Raw genomic sequence first — 14,829 nt, forward strand, 5'->3', positions numbered from 1 at the left:
TGTAGAGAGCGATAAGGTCTGAGCCTCCTTTTCTCCAGGCTACAGAACTCCAGCTCCTCAGCTGCTCCTTTGCTGCTTTGTTGCCCTTCTCTGGACACATTCCAAGCACTCAATGTCTTTCTTGTAGTGAGGGGCCCAAAACTGGACACAGGATTCAAGGTGTGGCTTCACCAGTGCTGAGCACAGGGGAACAATCACTGCCCAGGTCCTGCTGGCCACACTGTTTCTGATACAGGCCAGAATGCCATTGGACTTCTTGGCCACCTGGGCACACTGATGGTTCATGTTCAGCTGCTGTAAACCAACACCTGCAGGTCCTTTTCTGCTGGGCAGCTTCCCAGCCACTGTTCCCCTGGCCTTTAGTGCTGCCTGGCGTTGTTGTCACCCAAGTGCAGGACCCAGCACTTCACCTTATTGAACCTCATACAGCTGGGCTCAGCCCATTGATTCGGCCTGTCCACATCCCTCTGTAGAGCCATGCTAACCTCCAGCAGATCAACACTCCTGCCTAACTTGGTGACATCTGCAAACTTTTTAAGGATGCCCTCGATCCCCTCATCCAGATCACTGATAGATACTAAACAGACATGGCCCCAATACTGAGCCTTGGGGAACCCCACTAGTGACTGGCCATCAACTGAATGTACTCCATTCACCACCACTGCCTGGGCCTGGCCATCCAGCCAGCTTTATACCCAGTGAACAGAACACCCATCTGAGCCATAAGAAGCCAGTTTCTCCAGGAGAATGCTGTGGGAGACAGTATCAAAAGTTTTACTAAAGTTCCAAGTAGACAACATCCACAGCCTTTCCCTCATCCATTAAGCAGATCACCTGGTCATATGTAGAAGGAGATAAGGTTAGTCATGTTACCATGTTATCAGAAACCTTTATCATTTATAGCTTCCTGTAATGTATGGTAAATGAGTGCTGTAACTCAGAAGGATTTCCTTGTTCATTCCCTATCTCCCTCCTCCCTAATCGCTATTGTTTGGGGGCACTGGGAAGGGAGGAGTTGCAATTCACAGGAAGCTTGCTGCTGGCAGTGTTCTTCCAGGCAGGGTTAAGTCCTGCTGTGCTTTGTCATTTCTCTTTGGTGAGCACTGGAACAGAGCTGACAGCCAATAACTGCCTGTTTCTGGGTGTTGCTGGGGTCTGTTAGCATTTCAGGTGTGTGCAGGAATCTTCAGCTAGGCAAGATCCTTGGAGAAGACAGTTGGAGGGATTTCTATGGACCACATTCTATACCAAGTGTCTTCTGCTAATTTCCAGCCCTTGCTGGAGCAGGGTGTACAGGGAGTACTTTTACAGGTTGGTTTGAATATCTCTCACTTTTTGTGAAGGAGTGAATTAGTTTGGCTACTAAAAGAACAGTTTCCATCCTCATTGGACTGTGAAAAAAATCTGTCTTGGTAGATCACATCAATCTTTTCTGTGGTCTGGAGGATAAGCAAAGTAATTGTTAGTAATTGTTTCTTTCTTTTACGTAGGTAAATATGTTCTAGAGGAACATATAGGTGTAGGTGGATATGATCTAGGAAAGAGAATTTTTTTGGTGTCTTAAGACACACTGATATAAATATAAAGCACAGAATCGTTTCTGATATTTAAGTTCCTATAGTCTGTCCTGACTTGCAGATGTAGGTACTGTAGTGCTTGCAGAGATCACTTGTCTTTTACAAATATTTGGATGTTTTTAAAAATCCCAAGGAGAAGAGGCCAACTTTTTGGCCTTTGCTTTAATTCTGTACCAAGGAATTGCTGTAACTTAGGCTCAAGGTTTTCAATTAAGACTCTGGGGTATAAGGTGAATGAATTTTCAGAAGGTATTGTGGTTAAAGAACCCTTTACCTTCTCTGGGAGCTTGAGCGAGTTTTCCCTGAGAGGCTTTGCAGGCTGATCTGTAGCTGGTAGAAACTGGCAGTTCTGATTCCTTCCCCGGCTCCCCACCCTTTCCTTCTAAGCCAAGCGAGGGTAAAAGGGCAGCTTTTATTTTAGCTTTACATTGTGGTTTAGGTTTCTATTCAGGTCTGTCAAACATTACATCACAGTATCTGAGCAAAGTTCTTTTGCACATGGGAACTTAGGACCATTAATTACAAGTAGCACTAAAAGTAGCAGAGTTACACAAGAATATAAATGCAAAGGTGGGCTAGTCCCATGAAGGGGAAGTTGCCTCAGGATCCACATATTTTAAAATTGCCATGCATGCCAAGAAGGTTGTTAAGGTTACTGTCTGTGTGAGTGCTGAAACTGTAAAAATTTGGGCAGAAAACAAACTACTGCTGTAGTTCTAAATGGGCATTTCTGTAGTATAGTTTGCATTTGTTTTATTTTTTTCTCTGGATGCTTTTCTTATTCCACTGTCATTAGTCCACATCTCATTATATACTCCTAGAGAGTACATTCCTCTTGCTTGTTAGGATGATGTAGGTGGTAACTTGCAGTAGTACAAAGGGCTGAAGGAGAGATAATCAGCTGGATAAGTCATTACTCTGTGCAGAGAATGACTTGCTGACTTGCTGCATACAGCTTACTTATCCCACATTCTTTAAGACATAAAATGTTGTAGGAATTGAAAATGTAATAGAAAAACTTTAACTTGCTTGCCTAGAAAGGAAAAAAAGGTATGGTCAAATGATGAATACCTGATAAAAGCTGTTAAGTTGAGAGTCTTGGATGGTGCAGTGAGTCTGGTGGAGCACAATTCAACACAGTAGCCTGAACTAAATAGTCTTATACAGTGCTGCATTTCTCTTGTTTTCTTTCTCACATATCTCACCCTGAATCCATGTCAAGGTACAGATGGTTCATTTGCTATGGTCTGACATAGCTCTGGTTATCACATGGCACTTCTCAGCAGTTTGTGCTAAATGTTTGAAACATTGGGTACTTCTTTCCTAAGCAGTGTTTCTCTTTCTTGTGTTTTATTTCCCAGCTATCCATTGCAATCTGAATCCAAATGGTATTGACCATCCTGTCCCCACAGAAGGTATTAATCTGCAACTCGAAGGTGAAGGAGTTGAATCGCCCTCAGTTAAGAACACTAGTGCTCCAAAAGGACCTGAGTCAAAAGAGACACCTAAGAGACAAGTGGAGCCAGAAATATCTAAGGTAGGTAGGACTGGATTCTTATTTATTCTGGGGAGTCTTAAAGAATCCAGGCTTCTTGAAGTCCTGACTGCTGCTTCAAAAGCATTTATAATTCTGTTAAAGACATAAAAATGTGCAAAAGTAACAGTCTGAGGAAGTGGATGTTACAGAAGCAAAGTATTGCCATGGAGTTCTAGCACACACACATCTTGGACATTGAACTATTTTATTTTTCTCTAAATGAAGATAATTAAAATACTGGAATCGCTCTTTTTCAGGCACTATGGAGACTTTTTTTTCCAAATGACTTGGGTAACAATCAGCATGGCAACAGATATGTTTTTCTTCAGTGTTTTTTTTTTTTGTTTACTTATTTACTTTTTCCTAGGGCAGGTAAAGGAAGAGAAAGGTTCTGTGGATATATGAGAATTTTTATAGGGGTGACTGATTTTAATAAACTGTTAACTTATTTTAGGTAAAATACTAGGCCAGCTCTTCCATGTCTGATATGATGGTGAACAAACATAGTTGAGAGGTGAATTCCTAAAAACAAATGTAGCATCTGTTCTTATTCATAAGCTGCTGCTTTTTGTTTGAGTGCAGCAGGCATGACTACCAAGTGCAGGTGAATGTGTGTGCTCCAGATACTTTGGGTATAGGACAAAAATTTGTCATATTAGATACGTTTTTAACTAGAATGAAAAGTAGGAGAATGTTATAAAAATAATTGTGAGAGATTCTTTAAAAGCTTTATCAGCCTTTTTGATCTTTAAAAGCTTAAAACCTTATGGTTTGAGGGTGATTTCTGCACAGTGGAAAATCGAGTTTTTACTGAATCTGACACTTTGAGAGTTAATAGAGCAAATAAAATGAGTGTCAAAAAAGGCAAGAGAAATTATTTCAATGACTGAACAAGTAGAAGTATTTCCTAATGCCAACAGTACAATAAATCTAACGAGTAATACACATATGGTTGGGACATATTTCACTTTTAAAATAAAATGTTTTGAGCAGTAGCCTTGACAATAAAGGCTTGGTATGAATTCTCCATTCTGATTTTTATCTAAAATATCTAGTTTTAAATTAATACAATTTACACTCATTCATTCTGACTTAATTCATCCAACTAGATCCACTACAGTTTGGCAATAATTAAAATCACTGCTACTTTTGCAGTGTATTTGGTGGCCATTATGAAGCATGTTGCTGATTTCTCTTGAATCCTTGGAGAACAGGTTTGTGCTTATGTGCTTTGAGTTATCCATTTGGTAACAAGACCACCAAATTTTGGATGGGCTTTGAGACAAAGCTCAGCTAATAATTTATTTACCCAGCTTTTCACAGAGAAAGACAAGCTAACCCTGCTCATGTTTCAACATTAGCAGATGAAAATCTGCCCTGTATTGAAAGCTGAGAAGGTGTGTTAAACTTGGAGCAGATCTTACAAGCTTGGGAGTGAAGAAGCTAAATGATGTAATTGGAAATGGGCTCATGTGTAGTTGACGTGGAACAGTCATATCAAACTTGTCTTTGCTTGCAAAAGACTTATCCTAATGAAAAATCAGGATGAAATATATCAGTGATTTAATGTTATGGAGCATGTTTTCCACTGTCTGAGCTGTAATCGTTGGACTGATGAATAGAAAACAGGTTGTCCTTGGTGTGGAGACAGCTGGGGAAGCGGGGAAGCATAGTGATCTCAAGGCAGTGAAATCCACTGTTGGTTTCCCACATTTGATTGCAGTAGCTTTATTGAGAAAATTGGGCATGCTTCACATTTAAAAACAAACAAACCAACTCAATTTTTGCTTGATGGAATAAGCTTGGCATACTAGTATCAAGCTAGTGGAATGGACTATTTTTCTGAATGTATTGCTGCCTTGTTAGTAACTTTGTCTTTTATGTGTTGTATTAATTTAGTGACGTTTTTCATCTGAATTCATATGTTATAGCCTGAGGTGGCCTGTCTTTTCTGGCTAGCTCTGCCTTAAATTTAAAAATTTTATTGCTTTATCCTCTAAAATGTAAATAAAGAGTTGGATTTTAACTTGTGTGGCTTTAAGAGTTGAATTAAGCTGTCATTATGAAACTTTATCCGTGCAGTCATATCTGTACAGTGGAAAGATGAGCAGGAATAGAGGAAAGTATTGTAAATAAAACATTGTGGACAGAGCCATTTGTTTTATAATTCCTCATTGCTCAGATGTTTTTAAAAAGATTTCTTTGCAATCCTAGGTATCCAAATAATATTAACACATATCTCATATCCACAGTAGTGAGACTTACATTGCACAAAGCAATGCAATATATTGAATATAATTTAAGATACCTTCTAGACCCTCTTCTCTGCTTTCAGCTTTCTAATTTGTCTTCATGGAGACCACTTCCAGCACTTCCAACAATGAATGGTTTTGCTGTCCAAAGAAACAAACAAAATCTCCTTTATAATGAAATGTGTCCTACTTTTTCTGTTCTCAGCTATAGAATTACAGAACAGTAGTAACTCATGGGTTACAGATAGATTTAAATTTCCTTTTTATGCATCTACTGTAATATAAATATGGGAGTAAAAGTATTTGTTTCTGTATTTGGGATGCAGACAACAGAAGGTGTAGTGTGAGTGAAGGATCACTCATTTATAAGTTTCTGATGAGTATGGAATCTAAGTTTTATAGGCTGACTGAGGTAGAATTTTAATGGAAAATGGAGCAGTGATCTTAGCCTCCCTCAGCTGGTTCTCTAAGGAACCACCTTGTTACAAATATAAGCAAGTCCAGAAAAGGCCAAGGTTATTATTATCTAAACTGATGTGCATAATCCAGTCAGACTCTGATAATGTACGGGATATAATACAAATTAGGAAGATTGATGAAGTGTAAAAATACTTCCGTTTTTATTTCTATATATCAATATTTTGATATATCAACATTTTCTTGGTCAGTAATTGATTTTTCAGCATTTATGGTATATAAAAACAGGCAGTTGAGTGGGTACTTTTACAGAGTGGAAAAATTCATTGTACAAGTCAAGAATGATTTCTAATATAGAAATATATTCTAATATATTTTAAAATATAAATTATTTCTTTAACACCACCTACATCTAACCTCTGTTATGTGTGTTTTGTGGAATTCTTATCTTTTTTTCATTAAAATTCTACTTCTGGCTCTTATATCTGCTCTGTTTGGTTTTAATATCCTAGCTACAGAGTAGAGTTCTGTTAAAAACAAACAAACAAAAAGTTTTGTTATACTTTTGGAGTCCTATACTTTTCTGAGTATGGCTTTAACAGAAGGTGACTTTTCTAACAAAGTTCAGAAAATGATCTCTTATGGAAGTATTAACTTTTATCAAGGCCTCCCACATGTTGCACTCACAAAGCCCTGTTCATTGTGAGTGTGAGACCCAAACCTGGTCTGTCACTTGTTAGAAGATTATTTATTCAGGGAGTTTTGAGTTCTAAGTAGTGTGTGCATATCTGGTGACACACTTTGTCTCATTATGTGGTAGCAGTAGTAGCAAGTAATAAAGGCTTTCTAATGGCAACCACTGCAGTTAGACTTTTTATGTTTTATTGCAGGTTTTTTTATCCAACTCAGGACAAATTAACAGTCCTTTAAAATGTTCATGAAAACTATGAAAAGTAAAAAAAAAAACTGCTAAAAGAAGTGAGAAGCTTTTATCTTGTCTTCTGTTGCTATGTGCTATATAGACAGAAGTAGACTATACTTTTTGTTGCAGTGTAGCTCATTAATTCCCTTGGTTGCTTTTGCTTTCTTAAAAAAAATACTTTTTTCAAACTGACACTGAACAACGCTAAAGGGCTGATGAACTCAGTAACCAGAGGATGATCTTACTGGTCCCAGTTCAGCACTGACTGGGGTGGAAACAGCTCCTATGGCTTCCTCGGGAGTGGAGCTGTGCTCTGATTGGAAAGTATTTGGGCTATGTGTGTTAAGTGTGTGATGAAAAGTCCAAGCACAAAAGAGTGAGGCTTTCAAATAATAAAGGTGTTACAGAATTCTTAGAAATATAAAAGTTTTGTCAGTTATTTAAAGAAAAAAATGTCCTGGTGCTGTTCTCTGACAAGAGACTAGAAAAAGTAATTTTCTAGAAGAATTCTCTAAGTTTTTTAATCAGTGGCTTCTGTTTCACAATGTTTATCCTTATTGGTCAAGCTTATAAAATGGGTTGGATGAGAAAGACGGTGTTATGCCAGACTGGATGAGGCTTTGAGCAACCTGGTCCAGTGGGAGTGTCCCTCCCCATGGCAGGGGGCTTGGAACTAGATGGTTTTTAGGGTCCCTTCCAATCCAAATCATTCTACACTCCCCCCTTTTTCTTTTTTTCCTTTTTTTTTTGTGGTTTGTTGAGAAATACCAATGCCCACTGAACTGGGGCAAAGATATTTTACTATTTTGTGTTGTCTTCCTACTATCCTCTTCCTCTGGTGGCCACAGGATGTGGGAACAAGAACGGAGATTTGACTGATTGAAGTTAACAAACATTTTACCTATTGAAGTGAAGGTTCAGCAAAAGCCCAGCTGGGCTGTTCCACTCCTCCAGATTTTGCTGTAAAATGGTGTGACAGGGTGGGAGGGTGTTTGAATTGCAGACCTCTGCATGTTTCCCAGTGGAGGTGCTCACCTTAGATGGTGAAATGTTAGTTTACTGACAGAAAATTTGCTTTTCTGAGTTGATTTTTTTGGAGCAGTAGTTAACAGGTTACCAATGTCCACATCAGCTCACCACAATGAAAGTCAATAGATATGGTGTGTGATTTATTTTTTTTCCCAATTTTTTTCCTTTCCCCACTCTTTGACTGCAACAGTGACAAAACACCGCTTATTGCATTGGGTCTTCTTTAATTCAAGCAAAAATGGGTACAGAATCTGAGCGTACAGTATGTCTGAAGTGGATTTAAAAATATTTGTTAAATGTTACTATCACATAGCTGAAATAATTACACTTCAGGGCAATGTGCCTTTCTAATGCCTCATTCTGCGATTATTAGTAATGCACAATAATTAGTGTGCTTGCTTCTATCTTTATTTTCAATAGACTCTTTCTTTCATGTGTTGCATAGTTAGAAGTATCCATGCTGTCTTGTTTCAGGTATCTAAATATGGTGCTGAAACGTTTGATGCATATGTATCTCTTCCTCTCTCAGCCTGTCATTCACAGTTGTGACCTCTGGCTGAAGCCTGAAGTTCCAGAACCGTGCAGCGAATAAAGCTCTTCTCCTGAGCTGTGAAACAGGAGTGCTGGGTGACTCTGTACATTTCAAGCAGCCGAGACTGATGTTTTGTTTATCGCTCAGGGATTTCACTGGTGTGAATGAAGTGCTGGAGTAACCCTCCCTGTAGTGCAAAATATAGCTGCTTAGTTCAGAATCCACATTCTCATGAGCCAGAAAAACAAGAAACATCTCTCTCTGTTGGAGTCCTGTAAACCAGCTTATCACAGGAGGACAAATGTCTGATTTGGACTCCAAGCGTGTTCTTGCTGTAGCATGTTTTTCACCATTGCTGTATCATCCATTATGTTATAAATAGTGTGATGTGAAAGCCCACATTCTTGCAGCGAGGTTTCTACATTCAGGATAAAAGATCTGGCTTCTCCTGTTCATCCTGTTCACCTTGACTGCGTGTCTGGGGGTTCTGAAAAATATCTGCCCTGACAGCAGCCACACGAAGTGGGAGATCTCACCCGACTTGGTTTGTAGTGCTCTGTCCAGGACAGTGATGGGAAAGAAAGGCAGCTGCAAAGGACCATTATTCGTGTGCTTCTCCTTTGCCCCCCATCACCAAGTAGGATTATTTTCCTGTTGCTTTTCTCCCCATAAGAAGTCAAAATAATTAGTTCAGTGGAATACTTAGCTTTTTAGATGCGTATAAGTAGAACAGGTGAAATCTACTCACAAAGACAGTATTGATTGACCTGTTGTACATGTGCTCTATCTATGCACGTTCTACCTATCCCTTCAGTCCATCAGGTGGTAATAGGAAGAGGAATTTCTCTTAGGCTTTTTGCAGTTGGACTATGACTTTCAGAAAAAAATGAAGGATGAGAATATTTTTAGTAGCTGCTGCACACAGTGCTTGCATGTGGAACATGTCAAGGTGTTGGCCTGTGGGAAGAGGTGCAGTCTGTGACTCTACAGTGTGCTTGGGGCTGCACAAATGCACAGCAGTGCAGTGGCTTCTGCTGCAGGGAGGGACTGCAGTCCTTGTATAGGGCTGGCCTGAGCAGATGGTTACAAAGAGGCAGCTGAGAGAGCATAAGGAGGGAAGTATAGTCTGATCTGGCTCCCGTCATCCTGTGAAAGCTATCAATGTGAAATTTGTGTTCTTTCCCATTACACTAGTGTGAAAAGGAGCAGCAATTGCAGTACATATTAGCAAACATAAGCAGTAAAAAGCCGTGGTAGTACTCTAGAAATAAGTGGGATGTCAATACTATACACTATACACACATATAGACATAGACACCTTATTTAAAAGAACTTCTCTTCAGGGAAAAAGAAATATAGATAAAAAGATGGAGCAGCTTTTAGAGGAAAAAGCAATTCCATACAACGTGTGGATGCATAATGTACTTACAGTGCCAGTTCTGCTGCTTGCCTCATTGTGAAGCTGCTCAACAAAGCCATCCAAACTCTCTGCTTCCACTTTGAAGCTACTTTAAGGGCTTCATAGAGATTGCTTCAAAAATAAAGCAGTATTATATCCCCAACACAGCTACCTTGTTGAGAAAGGAAAAGTATAGAATTGCCTGGTCAAGAAAATAATAGCATTCTGATTAGAGGGATTATGAAATGTTCTATAGAACCAGTTTAGCCTTTAAAATAGGAAAGCAGTTTAATGCTCCACTGCTGGTACTGCAGGTCTGCATATAGTGCATCTCACCTGAGTTATAACAATAATTGCATTAATCTGCCACATGTGGTTGCCACTTCTGCCAAACTGATGAGCAGTTGCTGTAGTCATCATAGAATCATAGAATGATTTGGGTTGTAAGGGACCTTTAAAGATCATCTAGTTCCAACCCACATGCTGTGAGCAGGGACACTTCCCACTAGACCAGGTTGCTCAGAGCTCCATCCAACCTGGCCTTGAACACTTCCAGGGATGGGGCATCCACAAATTCTCTTGGCCACCTGTGCCAGTGCCTTACCAGAGTGCTCACAGTGCTCTGCCAGTGCCCTCACAGAGAATTTCTTCCTAATATCTAATCTAAACCTACTCTCTTTCAGTTTGTAAGCCATTCCCCCTTGTCCTGTCACTACATGTCCTTGAAAAAGTTCCTCTCCATCTTCCTTGTAGGCTTTCTTCAGGTATTGGCAGGCTACAATTAAGTCACCCAGAGCCTTCTCTTTTCCAGGCTGAACAATTCCAATTCTCTCAGTCTTCCCTCGTAGGAGAGGTGCTCCATCCTGCTAATCATCAGCCCTCCTCTGGACTCGCTCCAACAGATCCATGTGCTTCCTGTGCTGGGGACCCTAGAGCTGGATGCAGTACCCAAGGAGGGGGTCTCACAAGAGTGGAGTAGAGGGGCAGAATGACCTCTGCCCTTTTCTTTAGAAGTAGGGACTTTTTTCCTTTCCACTTTGAAAAATAATATAATTGTGGAGCACTGGGAGTGAGAAGTGTCACAGTCATAAAAGGGGTATCGGACTGTAGTAGCCTTGATAATGTCTGAAAGGAGTTTCTTGTATTATCACTGCTAAGGAGGGAAAGGATTTCATTAGAAGTCTGGAAAAGGGGCAGAGTGGAGTGTGTCTTTCCCTGAGTTGCTATGGGTAGAGTTCAGTTTGCTACTTAAATTACAAGTAGCTAGGTGTGTAAACTCCTCTTATATTTGGTGGAGATCTAGTCAGTGTGCTCAGAGGAGCTTAGAGAGGGATCAGACTCCACCTGAAGTAACCACCGCTCAGCTGAACCTGTCTGCACTTTAGGGACTGCTTTGACACTTGAATTTCGGTATTTGGATCTGGAACTCGGTTCTTTCTTCTACCCTACTAGCTAACCTCTGCATTTGATGTTGAAATGGTTATCCATGTCTGATAGAGGTGAGACCTTGCGTTAGGAGACTGTATTTCAGAAGCTGCATTTACCTCAAAAATCATACTTTGAACAATTAGGATAGACTACTCCCATATATTTGGCTATGTTCAAGATGATATTCTGGCAAGCAAATAGATAATTAGGACCAGTTAAAACTGTTCTTTCAATAGAAATCTGAGATTTGGAATAAATTTGCTGACAAAATTTTGTCTTTTGCATGTGTATGTATGTAAAATTGATTGTCCTGGTCAGAGTGTCCAAGAATGACAAATGCTGCCTGTTCCCGTTCCTCTCCATGGGACAGATTCTCCAGCTGTTTTCCATGGGTAGTCGTAAGAGCCTGCACTAATGTCTGTGTCATGCCTCTGACTTTGATTGGAAGCATTTGATGGATGGAGACTGAAGTGAACTGGGGTTTGGCTCTGAGGGAGCTCTAGGCACTGCAGAAACACCGACAATAATGACCTCTGAAATCAAGGAGACTTGTCTGTATTCTTTCATTTCATGCTATGCAAATACCAGTTCTTTTTAGCTGTTTCTGAGTGTGGACTTCAGTCAGAAGTGTTTGGGTTTTATCTCTGTTCTGCAGTCAACTGTAGATTACTGTGTAGCTGATGTGCCACTGCAGGGAGCAGGGAAACAACTCCCAAATGTTAAAGTAGATATTTTATATGATGCTGTGTATCATCCTAAGGGCAAGCAGAAGGTAAGGTGAATGTTCTGTGTAATGAGAGACAATTCTTCCCTTTTCCTCTTCAGTTTTTTTGACCAACTCATTTGTAAGTAGCATGGGGTTTCCTTGGCTGTGATGCCATTAAGTGAAACTCTGATATAGTGATTCAGCCTGGGGATGGCTTTTAGTGCTTGTGTCCTACTTTTAGTACTTTTATGCTTCTAGTTATGTTGATGAGATGCTTTTATATTGTCATTCATCGCTCTGGGCATTTGCAGAGTTAGTTCAAAACAAAGAATGATGTCCAAGTGTGACAGACTCTTAAACTGAAAGAAGTGTTGCAAGTTTGCAATGAGAGGGCAGAGGGAGTGGGGAAGCAGTACAACAACATGTTTCTTTGAATTTGGGAGGTGTTAATGCGGAGCTGAGGCCTTCGGCACTTGTGTTAAGGAAACTTTCCTGTCTGACCATCCCAGACCCACTCTGTCAGTCACACTTGCACCACCTGAGCTGAGACTGAGGCCCTTTCGCAGCTACACTCACCACACTCACACAGTCAGACAAGGTTTTCTTACGGGCTCGACCCCAGGTTTCCCATAACAGAGTCTCAGATGTCTGGATCTTTAAAATAACTTAATTATAGTGCAGTAACAGACTAACAGCTTGAGCTGGTGCCTACAAGGAGGGATCCTGAACAAAGGAATGCCTGGGCTTTTATACCCTCACAGTCTAAGTGTGAGACAGTTGAGTCCTCAGATCCTGCTGTGTCTCTGAGTATCTGGTCACCTGGAGGGTTCCACAGGTCCCTGTGCCCTTCGTTGTGCCAAGGGTCGGTGCCAGTTCTCAGCCTCTTGCCTCTGGCTCCCACTGCCCAGAGCTCAACCTGCAGCTCTCACTGCAGCTGCACCCCAAGCTACTGGCACTGAACACTTGGAAAAGACAAATACTGCTGGTGATAGTGGCATGAAAGCTCTCCGTTTAAGAGATTATGGAATGTGAATCCAATTCTGTCAACAAATCAACAGTTTAAGACAAGAAAATAGATTACTTTCTGTTTTTAGGCTGTTTACTTATTTTAAGCTTTTGAACTAGCTCTTCTTCTGTTTGTGGAAACTTGTGATGTTTCCTATTCTCTGAGTATTCCAACTGCCATCTTCATTATGCCTTCCCTGTGAGACCCTGCAGACCAACACATAGCCATCTTCTGCCCACCAGTTCAGTCTTCCCTAGAGCCTCTATCTTTTCTCCTCATCTACACCCTTACGGAGAGCAAAGAGTTCTCTAGAGTCAGAGGTAACTGACCAGTTAAGACTGATGTAATATTCAGCCTTTGTAAAGTGTTGCCTGAAATGGGAGATGCTCGTCCTGGTCCCTATGCTGCAGTGCTACTAAAGCCCACCACCTCTACCTGCTTCAGATTGAATAACAAGCAGAATCTGCTTAGGGTTTCCCATCAGTCTGACTGTGAGTGTGCAGTGGAAGAAGCTCAACATGGATTTGAGGCAGCCATGCCCATCTTATGTCCCTCAACAGCTCACAGGTGTGACCCTTCTTGCAACCTCAAAAGCTGCAACACTAGAAGCAGGTGGAGTGTGGAGCCCGGGCTGCTGGGGAGGGGGAGCAAGGCCACCATTTTGGGTTACAGGAAGCTGTTATATTGGACATTATTGCCAACATGAACATTGCATTTCCTGCTCACACAACTGCTAGCAATCACTAACATGGTCTGGAGCATCAATTCTTTCATCTCCCTAACCTTTGAGTTTCATACCCAGAGATCGTAGTTATTACTGGTAGGGGCTGTTGTCAGAAGATGTACTTGATGGAAAGAATATTTCTAATTCTACCAATGTCTAGGAATTAATATTGTGATGACGCATCAAGCTGCACTCCTAGGGTTAAATGTGTCCTTGACATGCATATCTAAAAATAGAAAACCTTCAGCACTGAACAAGGTAGAGTTACTGCATATCTTGAGACCTTTTTTCGGTTCTTAACATAGAGAATCTCATAAGTGGGTATTATGTTCTGCCAATTTTCCTTTTTTCTCTAATGTCTATAAGTGCATCCATCAACTACTGATGACTTTGCTGACCTAGACACCCTCTACTTTTTTTGCCTTTTTTTCCTTGCTTTAAACAAAAGCGTGATGATAGAGTCTGTACCTAATGGTTTTAGAACTGCTATTAATTCATCTTTCATTCAAGGCTGATTGCTTTCAATCTTAGCAGTATGCTTTAGATTGCAAAAGATTTTGTGAATGTGTTTTCATTATTAAAGGGTAGATGTGACTGAACTTCAGCACACCTATGCTGAAAATATAGTCTTTTGTCTAAATAAAGCTTGTGTATAGGTTTGAAGATGTATTTTTAAATAATCAATTTTTTTATTGACTAAATAGAAAAACTGTTTCTGGAGATAAAAACTATCACAATCATGTGTTCTCATTCAGATATAAGGCTATCTCATACTTACTTATCTTTTAGTAAGTCGGAATTCAGGTTTGTTTTAAAAACCAAATAGCATAATTGTCAACATTTCAGCATTAGGTGGTAATATGTGAAGTTGATGAGGAAAACTGAGATTGTTATTCCACGTACTAAGCTTTCCTGAAACCTTTATTGTTGGCTGCCGAAGAAGAATCTGAAGTGCTTGTTAAGGTTCATGCTTATTAAACTGTCACCATGGTTTTCTTTCTCTGTAGGGAAGGCTACTTTGTGGCTTGCAAACTGTAGTTAATTGTCCATACTAACAGATTATTTTGGAAAAGTTTTTTGCCTGAATAATTATCAACTTTGTTTTCCATAACTGTCGTTTCATGTTCCCTTACTATCTGTTGAAATAATTGTTGAAATACTAAATTATTGAAATGAGCTAATTTTTAAAGAATTTTTGAAGGGGAGAAAAAAAATAAAGAACAGTGCCAAATGAAATGCTCAGATCAGGTCAGGGTTTAGCATGTTGAATTAAACTGTCAAATTCAGGTGAAATTCAATT

The 14,829-nt window shown here is 40.0% G+C and overlaps 1 protein-coding gene across 2 annotated transcripts in view; it reads left to right on the forward strand.

Annotated features, from left to right (window-relative positions):
- SAMD12 (sterile alpha motif domain containing 12) overlaps positions 1-14,829 on the forward strand; it is a 169,280-nt gene that overhangs the window by 15,019 nt on the left and 139,432 nt on the right. For both annotated transcript variants that reach the window (XM_029959267.1, XM_018077356.2), the window contains exon 2: positions 2,939-3,114. In XM_029959267.1, the coding sequence (XP_029815127.1) occupies positions 2,939-3,114 (176 nt within the window). The remainder of the gene's footprint in view (positions 1-2,938; positions 3,115-14,829) is intronic.

The sequence above is a fragment of the Manacus vitellinus genome, unplaced genomic scaffold, assembly GCF_001715985.3.
Source record: "Manacus vitellinus isolate BGI_N305 unplaced genomic scaffold, ASM171598v3 scaffold_1_pilon, whole genome shotgun sequence".
Classification (NCBI taxonomy): Eukaryota; Metazoa; Chordata; class Aves; order Passeriformes; family Pipridae; genus Manacus; species Manacus vitellinus.